General features: G+C 43.7%; 1 protein-coding gene across 5 annotated transcripts in view; it reads left to right on the top strand.

The window, feature by feature from the left end:
* SLC16A14 (solute carrier family 16 member 14) overlaps positions 1 to 27654 on the top strand; it is a 77850-nt gene that overhangs the window by 27503 nt on the left and 22693 nt on the right. For 3 of the 5 annotated variants that reach the window (XM_073576617.1, XM_073576621.1, XM_073576620.1), the window contains exon 2: positions 24390 to 24477. In XM_073576617.1, coding sequence (XP_073432718.1) covers positions 24475 to 24477 — 3 coding nt within the window. In that variant the 5' untranslated portion in view covers positions 24390 to 24474. Of the gene's footprint in view, positions 1 to 14001; positions 14033 to 20138; positions 20292 to 24389; positions 24478 to 27654 lie in introns of those variants that run through there. The other 2 variants (XM_073576619.1, XM_073576618.1) reach the window with 2 other exon arrangements.

Below are 27654 nucleotides of genomic sequence, written 5' to 3' on the forward strand. Positions count from 1 at the left end.
TATCCTGTATAACAATAACAGATGATTGCACCTAATGCAAACACGGCAGACAAAGGCAAGGCTGAGATGAACTAGATGGAGCCGGTTCTAGCCCAGAATTGTTTTCCTGCTCAGTCTCCATGTATATATCTGACAGGGTTACATAACACCACTCTCATTTCTAATATTTCATTCATAATGCCAATCTCCGGTTATGTGTTTATTCTGACTCGTCTGTTATGCCCAGGTCTGTTGCCCCGTACCCAGCGCTGTCATTCATAGCAGACGGACAAACACATATAGACTATCATCACGCACTCTCCATTTACTGACTACAGTGGCTTTTTACCTATTTTTTTTTTTTACATTACAACCTGTGTTTAAATATTTTTGTAATGCGATTTGTGTGTGATGCATCAGCACCAGTCTTAATAGTCTTAAGTTCATGAAGTGAGAAAAATATAGGCATAAATTAAATTTGTGGGATTAAATAACTAAAAATTGGCATGTATATACCGTATATACTCAAGTATGAGCCGTCCCGACTATAAGCCAAGGCTCCCCCTGTTGTATGCATAGCTCCTCCTGTTGTATGCATGTCTCCTCCGGTCCTCTGTCCCATCTTGTATGCATGGCTGGGCTCCCCCATCCCATCCTTGTATGCATGGGTCCGCTCCGCTCCCCCCATCCTCCCCCGTCCTTTTCACCCTCCTCACGCCATAGCTGCACGTCCCTGCATCTCCATTGTCTCGGCACGGCAGCTCTTCCTGTGCTCAGCGGTCACGTGGCACCACTCATTAAGGTAATGAATATGCGCTCCATGCCTATGGGAGTTGAGACGCGTGCATATTAATAACCTTAATGAGTGGTACCACGTGACCGCACAGCACAGCAAGAGCTGCCGCATCGGGACAATGGAGATGCAGGGATATTCAGTGAGGGTGCCAGGAGGGTGAGTATGATGTCACAGCTGCCAGCTCCTGCCGCTGCTCCGCCGTTCCCCTCCCCCGCTGACTTTCTGGACAATGACTTGTGTATAAGCCGGGGGGGGGGGGGGGGGTTCAGCACAAAAAAAAATCTGAAAATCTCAGCTTATACGCAAGTATATACGGTATATATTCATTGCTTTTGCTATGAAGCCCCTAAAAAATTGTAGTGCAAGCAATTACCTTCATAACTCACATGCTTAGTGAAAGGAAGTGTACACCTGTGTGCAATCTAATTGTCACATGTCTGTCAGTATGTAACACACCTTTTCTAAAAGGCCACAGGGGCTGCAACATCATTAAGCAAGAGCCACCAATAACCAAAAAACACCATGAAGACAATGGAGATCTCCAAACAAGTCAGGGACAAAGTTGTTGAGAAGTACGAGTCAGGGTTGGGTTCTAAAAAATATCTGAATCTCTGATTCCCTGAAACACCATCAATCCATTATCATCAAATGGAAAGAACATGGTACCACAACAAACCTGCCAAGAGAGGGCCACCCACCAAAACTCGCAGCCCAGTCAAAAAAGCACTAATCAGAGTGGCAACACATAGACCAAAGGTAACCCTGAAGGATCTGCAGAGTTCTCAAGCAGAGACTGGAATATCTGTCCATGCAACCACAATAAGCCGTACACTCCATAGAGGTGGTCTTTATGGAAGATTTTGCAGAAAAAAAGCCTTATACACAAAAATTGTAAGGCTTGTTGTGAGTTTGCCAAAAGACATGTGGGAGACTCTCAAAATGTATGGAGGAAGGTGCTGAGGTCAGATGAGATCAAAATTGAACTTTTTGGCCACTAAGGTAAATATTATATCTGGCGCAAAACCAACAGCTCATTACCCCAAGAACTCCATCCCCACAGTAAAATGTGGTGGCAGCATCATGTTGTGGGGATGGTTTTTTTGGTAGCAGGTACATGGAAAATGGTTCTAGTCAAGAGGAAGGTGGATGGTGGAGAACACAGGGATATTCTTGAGCAAAACCTGTTTCAGTCTGTCAATGATTTGAGACTGAGATGGAGGTTCACCTTCCAACAAGACAATGACCCAAAACATACTGCTAAAGTAACACTCGAGTGGTTTAAGGGGAAATGTGTAAATATTTTGAAGTGGACTAGTCAAAGCCCAGACCTTAATCCAATTGAGAAACTGTGAGCAGACATGAAGATTGCTGTTCACCAGAGGAAACCATTTAACTTGAAGGAGCTGGAGCAGTTTTGCCTTGAGGAATAGGCAAAAATCCTAGTGGAGAGTTCATAGGGACTCATCCAAAGCAACTTGCAACTGTATTTGCTGCAAAAGGGAACTCTACAAAGTACTGACTTTAGGGGGAGTGAATAGGAGGCTCTACAAAGTACTGACTTTAGGGAGATGAATAGTAATGCAGACTGAAGTTTTCAGTTATTTTGTCCTATTTGTTGTTTGCTTCACAATAAAAAGAAAAACAAATGTTCACAGTTGTTGGTATGTTGTTTACATGAACTGATGCAAACTGTAAAAAAAAAGTGTAATTCCAGTTTGTGAGGTAGCAAATCTCAGAAAATGCCAAGGTGGTGAACACTATCGCAAGCCACTGTATGTCTGTTATAATAGAGACATGAGGGTAGTTTACTTTACCGCTTTTAACCATGTTCCAAGTGGATATTTAATAAATTAATACACGCTCAAAAAATTTATTCTGTCCCTTGGTTTTAACCACATTTTTTGCACTCTCTGGCTGTAGGAGTGTAAGGGGATGGACTGGACCACGGCAACCTGCATGCTGGGTCCGGAACTGAAGAGGCTGCATCCTCTGTTCCCGGGGGACAGCCTTGAGGAGTTCCCTTGCAGCCTGAGGGAAGTCCGGGGGGGAGACACCTTCCTGTTGACCGAGGGAGGTGGGAGGAGACTGAGAAAAAGGGCACGCAGCAGCTGTCAGATGAGAGGGCAAAGAGCGCTAAACGGGAGTTTGGCGCCAGAGTAGTGTGTAGGAGCGCAGTGAGTGGCGCGCTCGGCTGTCCCTTCCCCCACCCGGTACCAGCATTGCGGCAGGGTCTGACCGTTTGGAGTGGGACCGCTGCCAGGAGACAAACTGGGTGCAGAACAGTGCAGAGCTGCTGCAGGACAGTGCAGAGCCAGTCTTGCTGCAGCCGGAGAGAGAGAAGTGCTTTGTCTGGAGGTACCAGTGACCGCCATTTTCCGCCGCCAGCAGCAGGGGACAGAGAGTGAGAGGGATGAACAGTGTGTACCGGTGACTTCCAGTAAGCGAGACGCAGGGCAATCCGTGTCCGTGAGTGCTACACACGTGCCCCATACTAGTGACCGAATACAGGACAGACCCTTGTACCCTGACCGTGCCGTTAAACAACTTCTGAGCCACGTGGGGCCTGTATCAGATCGTGACCCCTTTTTCCATCAGTCACTTTGGGTTCGCTTGACTGACACTGTGAGGAGAGTGGTGCAGGAGTCTCGTCGAGCTTAGACCGTACTGTGGCCCTTATTGTTGCTTGGGCACTACAGAATATGGACTAGGGGCAGTGGAAGGTACCAGAGACCGACCACTGTCACCAGAAGACGGGGTATTGTCTGCTTGACCCCATTACACTGCGTCGGCCGTTGCCGACATCATTGAGTTCGCAGCAGGAGCTGCAGTGTTAGGACTTCCTTATTTGTTTGCTAATATTTGAGCCGTTGCATTGTACTGTGCCTTTAATACTGTTTAACTCTTTACCTCCCTGCGTGGAGTATTTTCCCTGTAAATAAACCTGTTACCCCTTGCTCTGCTGCCTGCGTACCGTCACGGCATCCTGCATTCCTGCTTGTTACCCTTTACAGGTGCTTGGAAGAAACATTGCTTGATCTCCAAGTTCCTGCAGGCATTTTATCTACAGCCTAGCAAATTACGCAGTGAAAAAATAGTCTCACAAGGAAGATACATTGAAGATTTTCTGTCATTTGCTGATGAAAAATCCACAGTGTGGATCAGTAGCAAGAAGAGTAAATCTCATCCACATGCAGCCGAGAAAATTCAGCATCAGTAAGGGTTGTAAAGAGAACCTGTCAGTAGGATTAGCTGTCCATATGGGCATGTAGGACATTGAAAGTTGAATAAAATGATCCCTTGATATTGACGATCAGATGTGTTAATCCAAAGTAATCCACGTTTTTCTTAATATTTAAATTAGCTGTTAAGATCTATGGGCAGGACACAAATCTCCCAAATAATCTGCCTCCAGAGATTATTTTAAATGAAAGGTGGCATTAACACGGTGAGACATGTAATGACTGACAGTTTGCTCTCCTGATCTATGTGACTTACACTGTTACCAACCTCTTTCATTTTCAGATTCCCAGGGAGATCTGTTCCCAACCTATAGATCTTAACAGCTTATTTACATATTAAACAAATGTGGATTTCTTGTCAATAAAACATCAGATCGCAGATATAAAGATATAATTTTATTCAAATTTCTATAACCTGTGTACTGCATATGTGGGTTGATCCTACTTACAGATTCCCTTTAAGGCTGATTGCCCATGAAGCGAGCGCATAGGATATTTCTCCATTTGCATTTTCCATACGTTAAATCCTCTATTCAATACTTTGTCACATTTGTGGGTGAGATTTTATAACTTTTCACTATTAAATCCACAGTGGTTTTCTCTGTGGATATCACCTGTGTGCACATACAGTAAATCCACAGCATACTAATTTATGCTACAGGTTTGCTTCAATACATTTTAAGCTATGTGCACACATTGCGGATTTGTTGCGTTTTCGCGTTTTTTTCCGGCAGATATACTCCAAAAACGCAAGTGATTATTTAAACAATCTTAATGGCATTCTTGAATTGTGCACATGCTGCGGAAATTTCCGTCCTTATTTGCAGCGTTTTCTTTTCCGCAGCATGTCAATTCTTTTTGCGGATCTGCAACATTTCTGCACCCATTGACTTCCATTGAGTCAGTCAAATCTGCAGGAAAAATGCAGTTGTAAAATTGTTTGTGGATTTGCTGCGGATATGCTGGCAAAAACGCTGCAGAAAAGGAAATGATGTCAGAAGGAGGAAAAGTGTGTGAGCGGAGAATATGTGCGTTTCTGCGGGTGACTGTGGCTATGTGCGGTAGTGCTACCGCCGGTTCTGTCAGTCACAGCGCTGTGGGATCATGCTGGCAGATGTCAGTGTGATTCTGCAGCTGACGGTGACCTGTGGTAAAAAAACAGGCGTGGGCCAATGAGACTACTGCTCCCATCGGGCTATGTTTGTTGTCACTGATAACAGTGACAGCAGGTGCCGCTGATGGGAGAGTAGTATCATCTGCCGAAGCCTGTGCTCATTGTTTAGAGAAAAAAAGTAAAATTACATACATATTCACATAAATATAAAAACCCATTATGCTCACCTCACACCAAATCCCCGAGGCCCTCGTCTCCTAGAAATAATGTAAAATAATAAACCAACATATACTCCCTCTCTGCTGTAGTCCAGGTAATCTGAGTGTCCCATGGCGATCTCACGTGTAGAACAGTCACATCGGGAGATGTGACCGCTCTACCCGGCCTCCGGTGATACACTGACAGGACCTAATCACTCCTGCATTGTATCAGCTGATCAGCTCCGGTGCTGTCACTTGCTAATGAACTCCGATGAACAGTGCAGTGATACACTGACAGGAGGTAATCCCTCCCGTAGTGTATCACCGGAGGCCAGATAGAGCAGTCACATCTCCCGGTGTGTCTGCTCTACACATGAGATCGTCGTGGGACACCCGGTAAATGGACTATGTCGGGCAGGGAGTATTATATGTTGGTTTATTTTATTTTTGTTGCAGGAGACTAGGGAGTCGGGGATTAAGCATTCAGTAAGTATGGTTAATTAAGATTCAATAAATGAGTCTGTGATTATTTCAATTGAAAGACTTTATTCTGGCTGTGTGTTTATTTACCATATAACTATAGGATTAGTAATGGATAGGTGTCTTATAGATGCCACTCCATTACTAATTCGTGGGCTTGATGTCACCGGACAATTAAAGGTGACATCAACCCCACAAATATTAACCCACTTGTTACTGCTACAGGGCAAATGGGAAGAGCGAGGCTAAGTGCCAGAATTGAAGAAAAAATAAAGGAAAGTTCTCCAGCAATGAAAAAATGGTCCCAATGAAGGGATAAAAACTTTTTATTTAAACCATTTAAAATTGTATGCAACCAATATGGATAATTGTACAGATGATGCACATTTGAGAAACCTACATGGTACCTTACTAAGGCTTATCGCTGAAATGTGTAGGTTTCATTTTTTCTTCACAGGAGAACTTTCCTTTATTTTTTCCTTCATCAACTGAGTCTGAGACTGGGACAGCTCCGCACGGATGATACTCATGAACAAGGTGCAAGGCATTTCGGTGAGCCAACTTTCCTTATTTCCCATTTCCATTTTTTAGTGTAAGTGCCAGAATTTGCGCTATTTCTGGGGTGGCTGAGAGCTGATGTTTTTTACCTGGGGGTGCCAATATCCATGGCTCCTACCCAGGCTATTAATATCAGTACGCAGTTGTCTGCCTAGCCTTTGCTGGTTCAATTTTATAGGGGACCCCATGTCAATTTTTTTCTTGGGTACCCCTGTAAACTAGCCAGTAAAGGCTAAGCAAACATCTGTGAGCTGATTTTAATAGCCTGGGAACCTTTATGGCTATCGGCTCCTTCCCAGAAATGTTAACCTCAGCCCTTAGCTTTCCCTCTGCTGGTTATGAAAATTACGCGGGAGCCCAAAAAATTTTTTTTAAATTCTTTTTTGGAAAATAAACAGATATTGCGTTTCACGCAGATTTCATGTGTGTGCGTGTCTTTTATTTAACTCTTTATGTACCATTTTATTAATGAGGGTATCTGTAAAGCGCTGCGGAATATGTTAGCGCTATATAAAAATAAAGATTATTATTATTATTATTATATGGCTGACACCTGATCATTACTGATTTGGCAAGATTTATTTTGCAAATTATGGTGGAAAATAAGTATTTGGTCATTAAAAAAAGTTCATCTCAATATTTTGTTATATATCCTTTGTTGCCAACGACAGAGGTCAGAAGTTTTCTGTAAGTCTTCACATGGTTGGCACACACTGTTGATGGTATGTTGGCCCATTCCTCCATGTAGATCTCCTCTAGAGCAGTGATGTTTTAGGCCTGTCACTGGGTAACATGGACTTTCAAATCCCTCCAAAGGTTTTCTATGGGGTTGAGATTTGGAGACTGGCTAGGCCACTCCAGGACTTTCATATGCTTCTTACAAAGCCACTCCTTCGTTGCCCTGGCAGTGTGCTTGGGATCATTATCATGTTGAAAGACCCATCCACATTTCATCTTCAATGCCCTTGCTGATAGAAGGAGGTTTGCACTCAAAATTTCACAATACATGGTCCCATTCGTTCTTTCATGTACACGGATCAGTCATCCTGGTCCCTTTGCAGAGAAACAGCCCCAAAGCATGATGTTGCCACCCCTATGCTTCACAGTAGGTATGTTGTTTTTTGGATGAAACTCAGCATTCTGTCTCCTCCAAACACAAAGAGTTTTGTTTCTACCAAACAGTTCTACTTTGATTTCATCAGACCACATGACATTCTCCCAGTACTCTTCTGGATAATCCAAATGCTCTCTAGCAAACTTCAGATGGGCTCGGACATGTACTGGCTTAAGCAGGGGGACATGTCTGGCACTGCAGGATCTGCATCCCTGGCAGTTTAGTGTGTTACTGATGGTAGCCTTTGTTACGGTGGTCCCAGCTCTATGCAGGTCATTCACTAGGTCCCCCAGTATGGTTCTGGGAGTTTTGCTCACAGTTCTTGTGTTCATTTTGACCCCATGGGGTGAGATCTTGCGTGAAGCTCCAGATCGAGGGAGATTATTGGTGGTCTTGTATGTCTTCCATTTTCTTATTATTGCTCCCACAGTTGATTTCATCACTCCAAGCTGCTTGCCTATTGCAGATTCAGTGTTCCAAACCTGGTGCAGGGATACAATTTTGTTTCTGGTGTCCTTCAACAGCTCTTTGGTCTTCACCATAGTAGAGTTTGAAGTGTGACTGAGTTTGTGGACAGGTGTCTTTTATACTGATAACAAGTTTAAACAGGTGCCATTACTACAGGTAATGAGTGGAGGACAGAGGAGCCTCTTAAAGAAGAAGTTTCAGGTCTGTGAGAGCCAGAAATATTGCATGTTTTTAGGTGGCCAAAAACCTATTTTCCACCATGATTTGCAAAATAAATCTTGCCAAATCAAACAAGGTGATTTTCTGGATTTGTTTTCTCATTTTGACTCTCATAGTTGTGGTCTACCTATGATGTCAATTACAGGCCTCTCTCATCTTTTTAACCCCTTCCTGACATCAGACGTACTATCCCGTCCATGGGACCCGGGCCCCTATGCCCATGGACGGGATAGTACGTCTAGCGCGATCAGCGGCGCCCACGTGGTGAGCGCCGCTGATCGCGGCCGGGTGTCAGCTGATTATCACAGCTGACACCCGGCACTATGTGTCAGGGGCGGTCACGGACCGCCCCCGACACGTTAACCCCTTGCACACCGCGATCAAACATGATCGCGGTGTACCGGGAGTTAAAGGGAAGCATCGGCAGGGAGGGGGCTCCCTCCGTGCTTCCCTGAGCCCCCCACGGCAGCGCAATGTGCAGCGCTGCTGCGGGGGACTCCTTTCCTCCAGGCCCCCGGATCCAAGATGGCGACGGGGGCCTTCGGGGGCCTGGAGGAAGCTGGCTTCCTCAGTGCCTGCAAAGCGCAGGCATGAGGAAGCCTTGTGCACTGCCTGTGACAGATTGCTGATCTGTCACAGTGATCTGTGATGTGACAGATCAGCGATCTGTCACAGGACAGTGATGTCCCACCTGGGACTATTTAATAAAGTAAAAAAAAAATTAAAAAAAAGTGTAAAAATAATTTTAAAAAAATCGCCAAATAAATTAGTAAAAAAAAAAAAAATATTCCCCAATAAATTCATTTTTTGAAAATAAAAAAAAAACAAAACAATAAAAGTACACATATTAGGTATCGCCGCGTCCGTAACGACCCGCCCTATAAAACTGTCCCATTAGTTAACCCCTTTAGCGAACCCCTAAAAAATTAAAAATAAAAAACGAAGCAAAAAATAATGATTTATTATCATACCGCCAAACAAAAAGTGTAATAACGCGCGATCAAAAAGACGCATATAAATATCCATGGTACCGCTGAAAACGTCATCTTGTCCCGCAAAAAACGAGCCACCACACAGCATCATCAGCGAAAAAATAAAAAAGTTATAGCTCGCAGAATAAAGCGATGCAAAAATAATTATTTTTTATATAAAATAGTTTTCATTGCATAAAACCGACAAAACATAAAAAAACAACCTAAATGAGGTATCGCTGTAACCGTACTGACCCGAAGAATAAAACCGCTTTATCAATTTTACCGCACGCGGAACGGTGTAAACGCACTCCCCCAAAAGAACTTCATGAAACGCTGGTTTTTGTTCATTCTGCGTCCCAAAAATCGGAATAAAAAGCGATCAAAAAATGTCACGTGCCCGAAAATGGTACCAATAAAAACGTCAACTCGTCCCGCAAAAAATAAGACCTCACATGACTCGGTGGGTCAAAATACGGAAAAATTATAGCTCTCAATATGTGGTGATGCAAAAACTATTTTTACAATAAAAAGCGTCTTTTAGCGTGCGACAGCTGCCAAAAATAAAAACCGCCATAAATAGTAAATCAAACCCCCCGATATCACCCCCTTAGTTAGGGAAAAATAATAAAATTAAAAAAATGTATTTATTTCCATTTTTCCATTAGGGCTAGGGTTAGGGCTAGGGTTAGGGCTAGGGTTAGGGTTAGGGCTAGGGTTAAGGCTAGGGTTAGTGCTAGGGCTAGGGTTAGGGCTTGGGTTAGGGCTGAGATTAGGGTTAGAGGTGTGTTGGGGTTCGGGTTGGAGTTAGAATTGGGGGTTTCCACTGTTTGGGCACATCAGGGGCTCTCCAAATGCAACATTGCGTCTGATCTCAATTCCAGCCATTTCTGAGTTGAAAAAGTCCTATGGTGCTCCTTCCCTTCCAAGCTCTGCCATGCGCCCAAACAGTGTTTTACCCCCACATGTAGGGTATCAGCCTACTCAGGACAAATTGCGTCCAATTTCTCCTGTTACCCTTAGGAAAATAAAAAATTGGGGGCAAAAATATCATTTTTGTGGAAAAAAATGATTTTTTTATTTTCACGTCCAAGCGTTATAAACTTCCGTGAAGCACTTGGGGGTTCAAAGTGCTCACCACACATCTAGATAAGTTCCGTGGGGGGGTCTAGTGTCCAAAATGGGGTCACTTGTTGGGAGTTTCAATAGTTTAGGTACATCAGGGGCTCTCCAAACGCACATGACACCCGCAGACCATTCCATCAAAGTCTGCATTCCAAAACGTCACTACTTCCCTTCCGAGACCCGACGTGTGCCCATACAGTAGTTTTCTCCCACATATGGGGTGTCAGCGTACTCAGGACAAATTGGACAACAACTTTTGCGGTCCAATTTCTCCTGTTACCCTTGGGAAAATGAAAAAATTGGGGACTAATTGATCATGTTTGTGGAAAAAATACGATTTTTTTATTTTCATGCCCGGGCATTATAAACTTCTGTGAAGCCCTTGGGGGTTCAAAGTGCTCACCACACATCTAGATAAGTTCCTTAGGGGTTCTCGTTTCCAAAATGGGGTCATTTATGGGTGTTTCCACTGTTTAGGTACATTAGGGGCTCTCCAAAGGCAACATGACACCCGCAGACCATTCCATCAAAGTCTGCATTCCAAAACGTCACTATTTCCCTTCCGAGCCCTGACGTGTGTCCATACAGTAGTTTTCTCCCACATATGGGGTGTCAGCGTACTCAGGACAAATTGGACAACAACTTTTGGGGTTCAATTTCTCCTGTTACCCTTGGGAAAATAAAAAAATTGGGGACTAATTGATCATGTTTGTGGAAAAAATACAATTTATTTTCATGCCCTGGCATTATAAACTTCTGGGAAGCCCTTGGGGGTTCAAAGTGCTCACCTCACATCTAGATAAGTTCCTTAGGGGGTCTAGTTTTCAAAATGGGGTCATTTGTGGGGGGTTTCCACTGTTTAGGTACATTAGGGGCTCTCCAAAGGCAACATGACACCCGCAGACCATTCCATCAATGTCTGCATTCCAAAACGTCACTACTTCCCTTCCGAGCCCTGACGTGTGTCCATACAGTAGTTTTCTCCCACATATGGGGTGTCAGCTTACTCAGGACAAATTGGACAACAACTTTTGGGGTTCAATTTCTCCTGTTGCCCTTGGGAAAATAAAAAAATTGGGGAATAATTGATCATGTTTGTGGAAAAAATACGATTTTTTTATTTTCATGCCCTGGCATTATAAACTTCTGTGAAGCACTGGGGGGTTCAAAGTGCTCACCACACATCTAGATAAGTTCCTTGGGGGGTCTAGTTTCCAAAATGGTGTCATTTGTGGGGGGTTTCCACTGTTTAGGTACATCAGGGGTTTTCCAATCGCGACATGGTGTCCGATCTCAATTCCAGCCAAAAACGTCAAATGGCGCTGCTTCCCTTCCGAGCTCTGCCATGCGCCCAAATAGTGGTTTACCCCCACATGTGGGGTATCAGCGTACTCAGGACAAATTGCACAATAACTTTTAGGGTGCTGTTACCCTTGGAAAAATAAGAATTGAGGGTGAAAAGATCATTTTTGTGGAAAAAATATGATTATTTAATTGTACGGCTTTATGTTATAAACTTCTGTGAAGCCCTTGGGGGTTCAAAGTTCTCACCACACATCTAGATAAGTTCCTTAGGGGGTCTAGTTTCCAAAATGGTGTCATTTGTGGGGGGTTTCCACTGTTTTGGTACATCAGGGGTTTTCCAATCGCGACATGATGTCCGATCTCAATTCCAGCCAAAAACGCCAAAGGCGCTGCTTCCCTTCCGAGCTCTGCCATGCGCCCAAATAGTGGTTTACCCCCACATGTGGGGTATTAGCATACTCAGGACAAATTGCACAATAACTTTTAGGGTCCTGTTATCCTTGGGAAAATAAAAATTGGGGTGAAAAGATAATTTTTGTGGAAAAAATATGATTTTTTAATTGTACCGCTGTACGTTATAAACTTCTGTAAAGCCCTTGTGGGTTCAAAGTTCTCACCACATATCTAGATAAGTTCCTTGGGGGGTCTAGTGTCCAAAATGGGGTCACTTGTAGGGGGTTTCCACTGTTTAGGTACATCAGGGACTCTCCAAACGTGACATGGCGTCCGATCTGAATTCCAGCCAATTTTGCATTGAAAAAGTCAAACGGCGCTCCTTCCATTCTGAGCTCTGCCATGCGCCGAAACAGTCGTTCCCCCCCACAAATCAGGTATCAGCGTACTCAGGACAAATTGCACAATAACTTTTGCAGTCCAATTTCTCCTGTTACCCTTGGTAAAATAAAAAAATTGAACCTGAAGTATTTTTTTTGTGAAAAAAAGTTAGATGTTCATTTTTTTTAAATATTCAAAAAAATTCCTGTGACGCCCCTAAAGGGTTAATAAACTTCTTGAATGTGGTTTTGAGCACCTTAAGGGGTGCAGTTTTTAGAATGGTGTCACTTTTGGGTATTTTCTATCATATAGACCCCTCAAAGTGGCTTCAAATGTGATGTGGTCCTAAAAATAAAATGGTGGTGTAAAAATGAGAAATCGCTGGTCAACTTTTAACCCTTATAACTTCCTAACAAAAAAAAATATTGGTTCCAAAATTGTGCTGATGTAAAGTAAACATGTGGGAAATGTTAGTTATCAAGTTTTTTGTGTGCCGTATCTCTGTGATTTAAGGGCATAAAAATTCAAAGTTGGAAAATTGCGAAATTTTTGCCAAATTTCCGTTTTTTTTCACAAATAAACGCAAGTTATTTGAATGAAATTTTACCACTAACATGAAGTACAATATGTCACGAGAAAACAATGTCAGAATCACCGGGATCCATGGAAGCGTTCCAGAGTTATGACCTCATAAAGGTACAGTGGTCAGAATTGTAAAAATTGGCCCGGTCATGAACGTGCAAACCACCCTTGGGGGTGAAGGGGTTAAGTGGGAGAACTTGCACAATTGATGGCTGACTAAATACTTTTTTTCCCCACTGTATATTTCACTTATACTGTATTTGTTTTGTGTGTAAACATTATATTTGAACATGTATGTAATGATATTATGGTCTTCAATGGAGAATGAAAAAGAGGTTGAACAAGGAAATTACATCACAATTTTTTTTTTAAATAACATATCTTTATTTAGCTTACAAAAACGCACACAAATCCGCATGAAAATACGCATCAAAACCGCACAGAATTTCAGCTGTGTTTTCTGCCAAGAGGCAGAATCCGCGCAGAACTTCCCACAAGCAAATCTGCAATGTGTGCACATAGCCTTACCCACCACGATGCATAGTAGGATTCCTGTGGCAAATCTGCGTTAAAATCCACAACAAATCCACACAAAACAGATGTAGAGTTAATTGTGGATTTTCTGCTAAATCCAAATTTCGAGTAACCCTAATGACATCAGTTTTGCAAAGGATGCAGATTGTCCTGTTTGCCATTGGTACAAGGTCTCAGAGAATTCCTTATCACCAGATGTAAGGACGAGACTATAAAAGCCTAGAAAATCATTATACATCCAGTATCTCCTGTCTCTTCCATATGTTTTTTGAGTGACAGTATTATTTTAACGTTTCACTTTGCATCGGGTTGGGTTAACCATTGAATTGCCTACATTGAGTAGCGGAGCATGGACTTTGCATCCTGCTGATGACGTTGTGCTGTTAGTGGTCATCCTTACACCCCGGCATTCATCCCTCACAGTTGTGCGTTCTGTAACACTATGATCCACGGTCTGTGCCCACCCCAATTCTGGGAGGATACAGAGTCTCCTACACACCGCTGTGCACTTATAAAATGAATAGGTGTAGGGTGATCACTCCAGTCATTGGATCAGTTGCTATATTACCATGAGGTAAGAAGCCTTTACTATATATATATATATATATATATACACACACACATGTGCTCTGTTGTCTACTATACATCACATCCATTGAAAAGGACATGGATCAATTAGAGTTGAGTGCCAGGCAGGAGATATTTTTGATGTATACTTGTGCATAAATGTAATGTGCAGACAAAAAACACTTTGAAGTCCCGTCGATCGTTGTCAACTTATCGACTATTTTACACAAATTTTAGCTTCACCCAGTTTACAAAATGTTTTTCTTTTCTATGTTTTCAGTATGCATTTTTTTCTTGTTATAGCTACAGCTAAATATTGCACGACTAAGGGTATGTGCACACTTTGCGGTTTCTGCTGCGTTTCCGCAGCGTTTTGGCTCTGCAGAAACGCAGCAGATTCTGCTGCGTTGTACAGTACCTTTATTTCCTATGGAAATAAAAAAAAGCTGTGCACATGCTGCGTTTTTTTCCGCGCGGTTTTGCTGCGGTTTTCAAAACGCAGCATGTCAATTGTTTGGTGCAGAAACGCTGCAGTTTTACACCTCATCCATTATGAGGTGAAAACCGCAGGGCAAAACCGCAGATAAACCGCAGCACTTTGTCCTGCGGATTTCCTGCGGTTTTCTCTACAAAATCCGCAGAGACAAAAAACTATGTGTGCACATACCCTTAGACATTTTCTCAGATTTGTTGTTCAATACTTTTTCATGAATGTTTATGGAATATACAATATTTAATATGGCAATAGCGTTTATTATATCTAATGTATCGCTATCTCCTTTATCGGCATCCATTTTTGTAACCTTCACCATTGTTCTTGTTTGATTTTATAGTTGTTTATTTTATTTGCTTTCTTTGGATGTATTCTACAATTACTTGTGAATGACATTGATAATTGTCTCATATGCAGGCATGTATGTATGCTTATACAGTGGAGCGTGCCCGTCTGTATGTTGCATTTATGTCTGGGATTAGTAGAAAGTTGAGCAGGCTATCATGTGTGACATACTGCAGCCCTTTATGAACTTTAATCTGTGCCCTTTGTGTCTCAGTATAATCTTCACACATCCAAGCTACATATGGGGTGTGCTGTTGTATATAGATTTGTAGATTGCATATTTTTTGGTAATGGCTTCCTGTTGCAGATTTTCCCGATCATTTATTTTAGAGAAGCAGTATATTTGTACAGAACATTATGACCGGTATTTTGCATGCCAGTGTTGATGAATGGAGCGCTGATGTAAGATGCACAAAATTTAGTAAAGGGAACCTGTCACCTTTGGAAACACCATTTACCTGTAGATATAATCTGCAGGTAAATAGAGTTACAATGCTACCTGGCCTTCTTACTGAAAATACAGCTACCAGGAGAAAAGAAACTTACCATATATACTCGTGTATAAGCCGACCCCCTAATTTTGCCACAAAAAACTGGGAAAACTTATTGACTCGCGTATAAGCTTAGGGTGGAAAATGCAGCAGCTACTGGTAAATTTCAAAAATATAAATAGATACCAGTAAAATTAATTGAGACATCAGTAGGTTAAATGTTTTTGAATATCCATATTGAATCAGGAGCCCCATATAATGCTCCATACAGTTCATGATGGCCCCATAAGATGCTCCATACAAAATACACCCCATATAATGCTGCACAAAGGTTAGTAATGGCCCCATAAGATGCTCTTTAGAATAATATGCCCCATATGCTGCTCCATAAAGGTTATGGTCCCATAAGATGCTCCATAGAATATGCCCCATAAGATGCTCCATAGAATAAGCCCCATATGCTGCCCCATAAGATGCTCCATAGAATATGCCCCCATAAGATGCTCCATAGAATATGCCCCCATAAGATGCTCCATAGAATATGCCCTCATAAGATGCTCCATAGATTATGCCCCCATAATATGACCCATAGATATGCCCCCATAAGATGCTCCATAGAATAGGCCCCCATAAGATGCTCCATAAGATGCTCCACAGAATATGCCCCCATAAGATGCCCCATATAATATGCCCCCATAAGATGCTCCATAGTATATGCCCCCATAAGATGCTCCATACAATATGCCCCCATAAGATGCCCCATAAAATAATCCCCATATGCTGCTGCAAATAAAAAAAAAAACTCACCTCTACGTCGCTGGGGGGCAGGTGCCAGTGTCACTGCTGGCTCAGGACCTGGCACCTGAGATATTCTCCTGTCCCCGGTCCCACGCTGCTTGCCGCTGTCTGCCACGTCATAGAATCGTAGAGTTGGAAGGGACCTCCTGGGCCATCTGGTCCAACCCCCTGCTCAAAGCAGGATTCGCTAAATCATCCCAGTCATATGTCTGTCCAGCCTCTGTTTGAAGACTTCCATTGAAGGAGAACTCACCACTTCTCGTGGCAGCTTGTTCCACTCATTGATCACTCTGTCAAAAAGTTTTTTCTAATATCTAATCTGTGTCTCCTCCCTTTCAGTTTCATCCCATTGCTTCTAGTCTTTCCTTGTGCAAATGAGAATAAAGATGATCCTTCTACAATGTGACAGCCCTTTAGATATTTGTAGACAGCTATTAAGTCTCCTCTCAGTCTTCTCTTTTGCAAACTAAACAATCCCAAATCCTGCAGCCTTTCCTCATAAGACAGGGTTTGCAGACCGGTCACCATTCTGGTTGCTCTTTTCTGAACTTGCTCCAGTTTATTGATGTCTTTTTTTAAAATGTGGTGCCCAAAACTGGACACAATATTCCAGATGAGGTCTGACCAAAGAGGAGTAGAGGGCAATAATGACTTCACGTGATCTAGACTGTATGCTTCTGTTAATACATCCTAGAATTGCATTTGCCTTTTTTGCTGCTGCATCACACTGTTGACTCATATTCAGTCTGTGATCTATTAGTATACCCAAATCTTTTTCACATGTGCTGTTGATTAGGCCTATTCCTCCCATTCTGTATATGCTTTTTTCATTTTTATTGCCCAGATGTAGTACTTTGCATTTTTCCCTGTTAAAAACCATTCTGTTAGTTGCTGCCCACTTCTCCAGTTTATTTATATCTTTTTGAATCCTCTCTCTCTCTTCTCTAGTATTAGCTATCCCTCCTAGCTTTGTGTCATCAGCAAATTTAATCAGTTTACCCTCAATTCCTTCATCTAAATCGTTGATAAAGATGTTGAACAATACAGGGCCCAGGACAGAGCCCTGTGGTACCCCACTTGAGACATTCTTCCAACTGGATGTGCAGCCAGTTACGACCACTCTTTGGGTCCGATCATTAAGCCAGTTATGAATCCACCTAACAGTTGCCTTGTCCATTCCATACTTAGTCATTTTTTCAATAAGGATTGTATGAGATACTTTGTCAAATGCTTTGCTGAAATCAAGATCTACTATATCTACATCTGTCAGTGATGTTCAGGCAGCAGAGGGCGCGGCGCACACTAACAACGTCACCGCGCCCTCTGACCTGAACATCACTGACAGAGGATGTGGCAGGCAGTGGCGAGCAGCGTGGGAACGGGGACAGGTGAATATCGCTTATACTCACCCCCCTCCCCGGCGCGTCTCTACAGCCCCGTTCTCCCACGGTCTCCAGTGCCTGCCTTCAGCAGTCACGTGATAACGCTCATTAAAGACATGAATATGCGCATATTCATGCCTTTAATGAGCAGTACCACGTGACCGCTGAAGGCAGGCCCCTGAGACCGTGGGACAAGCAGGAGGCCTGCAAAGACGTGCCGGAGGGGTCAGTATGATCTGACACCCCCGCTCCCCCGCCGAGCCCCTGATGTATATGACTTGCGTATAAGCCGAGAGAGGGACTTTGAGCCCCTAAAATGGGCTGAAAATCTCAGCTTATAAGCAAGTATATACGGTATTTCCTCCTAGGACCCGCTGGCTTTCAGTCATATAGTGTCGTGAATGTAGCAGTTACAATCATGTCTCACAGCATCATACACAGCTCTAAGTACATCCCAGCACTTTGATTGATAGCTTGCTCTGCACAGCCGGCTGTCAATAAAAGTGTAGACTGCTTGACGTACTGAGCAGTTTTGTAAACAGTGTCTAGTAGCCGCTGTTTGTACGCCTCCATGACTGAAAGCTGGAGCTCCCGACAGGAAATATGTTAATTTTCTCCCTGTAGTGGCACTTTCAGTAAGGCAGTTGGGCAGCATTGTAACGCTATTTACTTTCAGATTAACCCAATACCTGGCATTTTCTGAGGTGACAGGTTCCCTTTAAAAGCCCTGTAGATTAATAGAGGCCCTGGTCCTGAGACCACTGCCCATCACTTAAACAGGGAAGAATCTCTGAGTGCATGGATGAAAATGCTCACAGCAGTGTACTGACTGCACCTCTTAAAGGGAACCTGTCTGCAGGATTGTGCACAGTAACCTTCAGACAGTGTCAGGTTGGCGCCGTTATACTGATTACAATGATACCTGATGAAATCCGTCTTGTTGTTGTTGTTTAAACTTTATTTTCATTTTTGAGCTCATGTGGTGCTCTGCTTAGGCATTCATATTGATCGCTTATGACAGGTCTCTGATCCCTCACTGACCTGCCCCTTATTTTACATAAAGAATATATATATAGTAAAAAAAAATCACCTGCAGCATGATCGCACATGTAATGTGTATTAAATCGTTTTCTTTGATAAACCATAAGTAAATTAAAAAACAAAGCCTCCTACAAGATGGCGCTGCCTGCGCTGTAGGTGCTATCGACGATAGCTGCTACTGCGTAGGCGGCGCCATCTTGGATGAGGCATTTTTTTTATTTTTAATGAATTTACTTACTGTATATCATGAAATACACCAATTTAATACACATTATACATGTGTTCATGCTGTAGCACCGGCGCCACCGCCTGCTGCAGGTGATTTTTTTTTACACTACAATTAATAGAAATTATATTCAGTATGTAAAATAAAGGGCAGGTCACTGAGGAGCAGGACACTGAGGGGGTCAATGACCTGTCAGAAGCCATACAGAAGAATATGTATACTATGTATGCAGAGCACCACATGAAGATTCCCCATAGACCGCCCCGGAGCAAAACTGAAAATAAAGGTTAAACAACAACCACAAGACGGATTTCATCACCAGGTATCATTGTAATCAGTATAACGGCGCCGACCTGACACTGTCTGTAGGTTACTGTGCACAATCCTGCTGACAGGTTCCCTGTAATGAATTTGGTTCACGTTTCAGCTGCCAACTCCAGAAATCTACCCATGTCTTGGACTTTTGTGGTGTAAATTATGATACATCTGTTGCGTACGCTAAGCCACTTTTCAATAAGTTGGTGAAGCTAGCTGCAGGTGGCATAAGAACACCCAAATCTTTACTACATTTGAAACCGTTTTATGTCAGAATTCTAGCAAAAAGTGTACAATGAATTTGATTCTGTTTCTTAACCCATCTTATGTGCGTTATACTTTATGAATATATGGTACGATGATGAACAGACCAGATAAGAGCCCTTATGTCAGATGTTCAATGAATTAGACTCCATCATTTCTAATTTCTTTAAAGAAGCGCTCCTCCTCCATTAAAATTTGTTATCCTGTTAACGTATTGCAATCATATTATGCAGCACTGTGTACTTACAATTGCTCATTTTGCCCTTTACCAAGTTAATTCTTCTCTTTTCCAGTAGGTCTATGACTTCACATGATTAAAAACTGACTAGCTGAATCCTTCTAAGCTCTATGTAGAAATGTGAAATATCTTCCCTGCATGGGTCACTGCAAAAGTCCCTGGAGGGGGGAGGCTGCAGCTGGGTCAGGAGTTGAAGAGGGGAATGATAAATGCAGGAACAAGAGACTTCTTGTTTCTACCGAGAGCAGAGAAAAGAGGAGAATTTTCAGAGTAGAAAAGTAAAATGAGCAATTGGAAGTACACAGTGCTATATAATACAATGACTGCAATATAATAAGAGGGTAAAAACTTTGATGGAAGCGCTTCTTTAAACCAACCAGGAAGGAGACAGTACATATTCATAGGGATGGATGCAGCCCCAAAAAGATACTGTAGATGTACAGAAGTATGAGCATGTACCAACAAGAGAAAGTCATCAAATATCTTTGACAATGAACTTCATGACATTTTCTATTTACAGCTAGAGAAAAACAATAGAACAAACCTAAAAAAGAAGATAGAGAGAAAAGGAAAGGGGAGAGGTGGTGGTCAGTCATACATCCAGTGTCAGTTTGAGTAGGTGGGGTCAATAACAGTCGTGTGGACCGGAGTTTCGTAAAGTATAGCTGAGCCAGTAAGTTTTCTGAAATGTATCTGTGCTGTCTTAGAACAGAAGGAGACAGATTTTCTTTCTAAATTATATAATTTTTTAAGAAACATTGTGGGGGGTTGGGGTTGTTTCAAAAAGAATGGGACTCATACCTGATCTGTCTGAGCAAAGAGGTCCAATGTCATGTGCGTCTCAGTGAAGTGTGACTGAGGAGGATGATGGCTGACGCGGGAAGACTCTAACACATGGCCTCTGACTTGTGATCCTGCCACCCTGGACCAAAGTCTTAAATCTTCAAACAAGACCAAACGATGACGATTAATAATGTGGAAGCCTCATGTTCTTCATCTCCAATTCCAACATTTTAATAAATTGAACTTTTGGCCCAGGAATATTACTGAACCAAAACCCCAGCAGCCTGGTTCTGCACTGGGGAGCGATAGGGACCCCGTGTGCTGCCATATGGTGCTCCAAATGGGACTTTATTGTAATTTGTGTCTCAGTATAACATCCAAGGCTACAGCGGGGGCTCATAGGCTGTGTGCACACGGTGCGGATTCTGCTGCGTTTCCGCAGCGGTTTTGCCCCTGCGGAAACGCAGCAGTTCCGCTGACCAAGTACAGTACAATGAAACCCTATGGGGTTTCAAAAATGCTGTGCTGACGGTGCGGTTTTTTCCGCGAGGTTTTGCTGCGGTTTACAAACCGCAGCATGTCAATTGTTTGTGCGGTTTCCGCAGCGGTTTCACACCTTTAACATAGTAGAGGTGTGAAACCGCAGGGCAAAACCGCAGACCAAACCGCAGGAAAACCGCAGGTCACTTTACCTGCGGTTCCGCGCGGAAAAAAACGCAGCGGAATCCGCAGCGTGTGCACATACCCTTACACTTCTGTAGGTAGCCTATTACCACTTCTTGTATCTTGGCAGTTGTACAAAGTTTTAATGTGCCCATGTGTAATAAATTTTTAGTTTATATATTTTTTTCAAAAATTAGCCTCCACCTATTTCTCTTCCCCAGGATGTATTTTCTACAATTGTGACTAGTTTCAATCATAAAGGATAAGTGCACCATAGAGACTTATATTTAACACCACTGCTTACAAAACGATAACAAAATATAATGGTTTTTGGCCAATCCACTATCCTTTGGAGCCCTGTGATACAGGTTTGTCTCAAGACATTGACTCAAGCATTTTGCGTGCAGGTGAATGTGTGCCTTGTTCCTCTGGCATTTGTAGTCAAATGGCAATAAGCACCTTACACTTTCTCATAACGATGAATGATTAGTGATTTATGTTACTGCCAACGAATGTAGAATGGGATAACATACAGTATAAAAGCGCCTGCAGGTATAATGTGTCCCAATACTTATGTCCATAGAGAATGGCTTGATTGGCGTAGGGGCATGACTCTATGTCCCCCCTCTTCAGAAGGTACTATAGGATCTTGGTGCACTTTTGTAGTCCTTTTTTAAATTTTTACAGGTTGGGCTGATATGCTCCTTCTGCCAGTAACGAGTCTTGCAAAAACATCTATTTCCTGAACTAATTGCATTTTTAAGCAGCTAGGAAGTCAGAACAGACAGTATAGGGCTAATCAACTGAAAGACCCGACAACAGGTCAGAAGTGGCCAATGTTTGCTCTTATTTTATTCCCGCTGCTCCACAAAGTATACTGTTCTTTGTTTTTTAATTAAATGCGCCATTAAGATCCAGAGATATGGGCTTTTGCATTTACTGTTAATTTTTATGGTCTTTAATAAGGGGGTGTTCCTCCAAAAGTAATAATGTAGAGCTGCCTAAAGACAGAACCCAGAGAATGCTGTCGGCCATCCCCCACCTTGGTAAACACCTCAATGGTGAGCTTCAAATAAAAAGGCCAGATCTCTAGAACCATGTGGTGGATCAAAAAGGAAAAAAACAAAAAAAAACTGCATAAAAACAGTGGGGAAAAAGAATAAGAACAAAATCTTTTGACCTAGTGATAGGTCCTCTTTAAAGTGTAACTAAAGTCTGGCCTAATAGAGGAGCTTCCCGTGATCGGGGAAGTTGGTAATCACTGATCACTGTACAGTCAGCAGGTAACTGTCACTCTCCGACACTTTGACAGCCTGCTCTGCAGTGTTTGTGTGTAGTGAGTGCAAGAAGAGTTGGCTGTCAATCGAAGTGCCAGGGAGTGACTACAGCCTGCTCACCATATAATCAGTAGTGACTGGAACAGAATATAGCTGCGTTTTTTTCCCTCTATCTGCTTCTCTTTAGGTCTCACAGGCATAATGTAGGTAAATTCTGGAGATGTCTGGTTGTCTTCAGAAGCCCTGTTGGTCAGTAGGGGTCTAGGTCCTGAGATCACCACCAAATGCTTAAACATTACGGAAGCAGGGCTCACACATGCACTCATACATGAGCATGTTCGCAGCAGTGTATGGACTCATATGAACCAGTGCATTTCTGTGTGCACGATAATGCATAGCCTGTGTGCTGTTTTCTTGTTTTTTTTAACCAATCCGTGGGGGTCTCCGGAAATAATAAATTATCACAAGAAAAATCAAAAGTTTAGTGACACTTTATGATCAGTCACTAATAAAACTTCTGTCCAATATTTTCAGACTCCAGTCATTACACCTTGGATACTGAGAGGTTTGGTTAAACTAAATTATATTATAGAGAAAAAAGGTTAATAACCAACATAGAGTCAATGGTTCTTTTTGTAATCCAAACAACGACAGCTGAATAAAATGTAAGGCTGGAGTCACACTAACCTGCGCAAAATACGGTCAGTATTTTACATGCGTAATACGGATGACAGACCCCTAAACAGTGCTCCGTATGTCATCCGTAATCAAGGTGTGGTCGCGTATTTTGCGCATGTAAGCATCCGTATGTAATCCGTATGGCATCCGTATAGCGAGATTTTCTCGCAGGCTTGCAAAATGGACATATAATGGAGCCCTATGACAGGTTTTCAAAAAGAAACGAAAAAATAGATATAGACACATAGAATGCATATATATATATATATATATATGTATTCTATGTGTCTATATCTATTCTTTTGTTTCTTTATTAAAACTGTCAGTGTGAGTTTACTGTATAGCGCACTGAATTGCCGGCTTTGCTAAAAGACACCGGGTGCGTATTTCTCGCAAGTCACATGTGTGGTCCGTGTGTAATGCGTATTTTTTGCGCACCCATAGACTTGCATTGGCGTACTACCGGCGTAGTACGCTGACAATCGCAGCATGCTGCGACTGGCACGGAGTCTAGAATACGGATGAGAAATATACGGCTGGTGCGAGGGACCCCATAGAGAATCATTGGTCCGTGTCTAATGCGTGCTTTTAGCGCCTCTCACTCTCCCGTATTCCTCGCCAGTGTGACTCCGGCCTAACTTTGGGTATTTTGTCATCAGGGAAGACCTTAAAACATATTCCTATCGCCTCCTAGGACTTAAGTTAACTTCAGAAGATACGTGATTATTAAAGGGGTTTTCCCCCAAACAAAAGTTGATTTTAATCAGTAGATCTTGGAATAATAATAACTTCCACATTTGGATGTGTTTAAATAAAATGTTCCTGTGCTGAGATAATCTTATAAATGTTCCCCTGCTGTGCACTGTGTAATGTCTGTGTCTGACCGTACAGGAACATGGTCTGATCACACCACAGCTCCTGGGGAGGACGCCAAAGAGAGAATATACAGACAGGACTGCCGGGGATCACAGCTGATTCTTTCTTGAAGTAAAACGTTTTAAAACAGGAAATGTTTTACCTCACAAAGAATCGGCTGTGCTCCGCTGCTGTAATGTCTGTATACTTTATTGAATCCTCCCCTTTCTGGGAGCTGCGGTATGATCAGACCATGTTCCTGTACGGTCAGACACGGTCATTACACAGTACAGGGACACATTTATAAGATTATCTCAGCACAGGAACATTTTATTTAAACACATCCAAATGAGGAAGTGATTATTATCCCAGGATCTACTGATTAAAATCAACTTTAGTATGTGGAAAAACCCCTTTATTAAGGTTCAATGCCATAATCTACAGTGCTTGCATTTCTTCATTCTCTCTCTCTGAGTTTATTACAAATCTTATCAATTTCTTTATATTTCCTTCAGATTCCAAGTTTGTACAATGATCCCTAAAGCGGCTGGGGTGTTTTAACCTGTGAACCTGCCAGTCACATGAGTGGCACAGAGACAAATGGTAAGCCACCTTTATCCTTTTTACAGATCACAGAGATATGAGCGATTATACAGCAAAATCAGATTTGTTGTTTCATTTTGATATTCAATAAACCAAAAATATATATTTCATGATATATCTTTCAAAATTTGAGCAGATTAAACAGGGGTCCCTCACTGTGCCCAATCCCAGCTCATTAGGGTGAGTTTCCACGTAGCACATTCCTTGCGCTTTGGACGGAGCGGAAAACCTAGATCTAGAGACATGCTGTCTGCTCATTCACCCATCCGCTTTACTGAAGGTGTTCAAAGAGAAGCCAAGAGCAGACAGGTAGCAGGCGTCAGAGCGAGCCTGCAGCCACATTGTGTGCACCCACACTGACACTTGGAGCGTGCTGCTGCACTCATCCAGTGTCGCTGGTTTCACACTTGCGTTTTTTTTTCAAGTCAGGCAAAATCAGGTTTTTAAGCCAAATTCTGATCCTTTCAGGATCCAGTTTTTGCCCATTCACTTTAATGGTGTCAGGGAGCAACCTGAAGTAACTGGTTTCTACCTGGCCCTATTAAATTGAATGGACAAAAAACTGGATCCTGAAAGGATCAGGATTTGGCTGGAAAACCTGATTTTCCCTGACTTGAAAAAAACACAAGTGTGAATCCAGCCTCAGTGAGTAAGCGCAGACTTGCAAGCTGATTTTAGATAGTACTCACTTTTACTAACGGAGCGCTGACAATAAAGACAAGCTTTAGTATACAAATACGAGAGTGCTGCGAAGCACCCTCATTTGCATATTAAATAAAGTAGATTTTACTTTATATGTCCAATAAAAACTATTCTATAGGAATATTCCCCCTAATCCCAATTCAAAAGCATCAGCCTCCCCTAAATCCCCAGCCTGCATAGCACCAGACTCCCCTGTTCACCATTATACAGCACAGCCTCCCCTGTCACCAGCCTCTTCTCACCAGTATACAGCACAGCCTCCCATCACCAGCCTCCTCTCACCAGTATACAGCACAGCCTCCCCTGTCACCAGCCTCCTCTTACCAGTATACAGCACAGCCTCCCCTGTCACCAGCCTCCTATCACCAGTATATAGAACAGCCTCCCCTGTCACCAGGCTCCTCACCAGTATACAGCACAGCATCCCCTGTCACCAGCCTCCTCTCACCAGTATACAGCACAGCCTCCCCTGTCACCAGCCTCCTATCACCAGTATATAGAACAGCCTCCCGTCACCAGGCTCCTCACCAGTATACAGCACAGCATCCCCTGTCACCAGCTTCCTCTCACCAGTATACAGCAGCAGCCTCCTCTCACCAGTATACTGCACAGCCTCCCCTGTAACCAGCTTCCTCTCACCAGTATACAGCACAGCATCCCGTCATCAGCCTCCTCTCACCAGTAAGCAGCAGCAGGTTCCCCTGTCATCAGCCTCCTCTCAGTATACAGCACAGCCTCTCGTCACCAGCCTCCTCTCACCAGTATACAGCACAGCCACCCTGTCACCAGCCTCACCAGCTTACAGCAGCAGCCTCCCCTGTCACCAGCCTCCTCTCACCAGTATACTTCACCGCAACCCGTCACCAGCCTCCTCTCACCAGTATACAGCACATCATCCCGTCACCAGTCTCCTCTCACCAGTATACAGCAGCAGCCTCCCCTGTCACCAGCCTCCTCTCTCCAGTATACAGCACAGCCTCCCCTGTCAGCAGCCTCCTATCACCAGTATATAGAACAGCCTCCCCTGTCACCAGCCTCCTCACCAGTATGCAGCACAGAATCCCCTGTCACCAGCCTCCTCTCACCAATGAGAGGCTGGTGACAGGGGAGGCTGTTCTATATACTGGTGAGAGGAGGCTGGTGACGGGAGGCTGTGCTGTATACTGGTAAGAGGAGGCTGGTGACGGGAGGCTGTGCTGTATACTGGTGAGAGGAGGCTGGTGACGGGAGGCTGTGCTGTATACTGGTGAGAGGAGGCTGGTGATGGGAGGCTGTGCTGTATACTGATGAGAGGAGGCTGGTGACAGGGGAGGCTGTGCTGTATACTGGTGAGAGGAGGCTGGTGACGGGAGGCTGTGCTGTATACTGGTGAGAGGAGGCTGATTACAGGGGATGCTGCGCTGTATACTGGTGAGAGGAGGCTGGTTACAGGGGAGGCTGTGCTGTATACTGGTGAGAGGAGGCTGGTGACAGGGGAGGCTGTGCTGTATACTGGTGAGAGGCTGGTGACAGGTGAGGCTGTTCTATATACTGGTGAGAGGAGGCTGTTGACGGGATGCTGTGTTGTGTACTGGTGAGAGGAGGCTGGTGACAGGGGAGGCTGTGCTGTATACTGGTGAGAGGAGGCTGTTGACGGGATGCTGTGTTGTATACTAATGAGAGGAGGCTGGTTACAGGGGAGGCTGTGCTGTATACTGGTGAGAGGAGGCTGGTGACGGGATGCTGTGCTGTATAATGGTGTGAGGAGGCTGGTGACAGGGGAGGCTGTGCTGTATACTGGTGAGAGGAGGCTGGTGACGGGATGCTGTGCTGTATACTAGTGAGAGAAGGCTGGTGACAGGGGAGGCTGTGCTGTATACTTTTGAGGGGAGGCTGTGCTGTATACTGGTGAGAGGCTGGTGACAGGGGAGGCTGTGCTGTATACTTTTGAGGGGAGGCTGTGCTGTATACTGGTGAGAGGCTGGTGACAGGGGAGGCTGTTCTATATACTGGTGAGAGGAGGCTGGTGACGGGAGGCTGCTGCTGTGTACTGGTGAGAGGAGGCTGGTGACAGGGGAGGCTGTGCTGTATACTGGTGAGAGGAGGCTGGTGACAGGGGAGTCTGTTCTATATACTGGTGAGAGGAGGCTGGTGACAGGGGAGGCTGTGCTGTATACTGGTGAGAGGAGGCTGGTGACGGGATGCTGTGCTGTATAATGATGAGAGGAGGCTGGTGACAGGGGAGGCTGTGCTGTATACTGGTGAGGGGAGGCTGTGCTGTATACTGGTGAGAGGCTGGTGACAGGGGAGGCTGTTCTATATACTAGTGAGAGGAAGCTGGTGACAGGGGAGGCTGCTGCTGTATACTGGTGAGAGGAGGCTGGTGACAGGGTAGGCTGTTCTATATACTTGTGAGAGGAGGCTGGTGACGGGAGGCTGTGCTGTGTACTGGTGTGAGGGGGCTGGAAACAGGGTAGGCTGTTCTATATACTGGTG

The sequence above is a fragment of the Dendrobates tinctorius genome, unplaced genomic scaffold, assembly GCF_039654945.1.
Source record: "Dendrobates tinctorius isolate UK_male_01 unplaced genomic scaffold, ASM3965494v1 ptg000049l, whole genome shotgun sequence".
NCBI classification, from domain to species: Eukaryota; Metazoa; Chordata; class Amphibia; order Anura; family Dendrobatidae; genus Dendrobates; species Dendrobates tinctorius.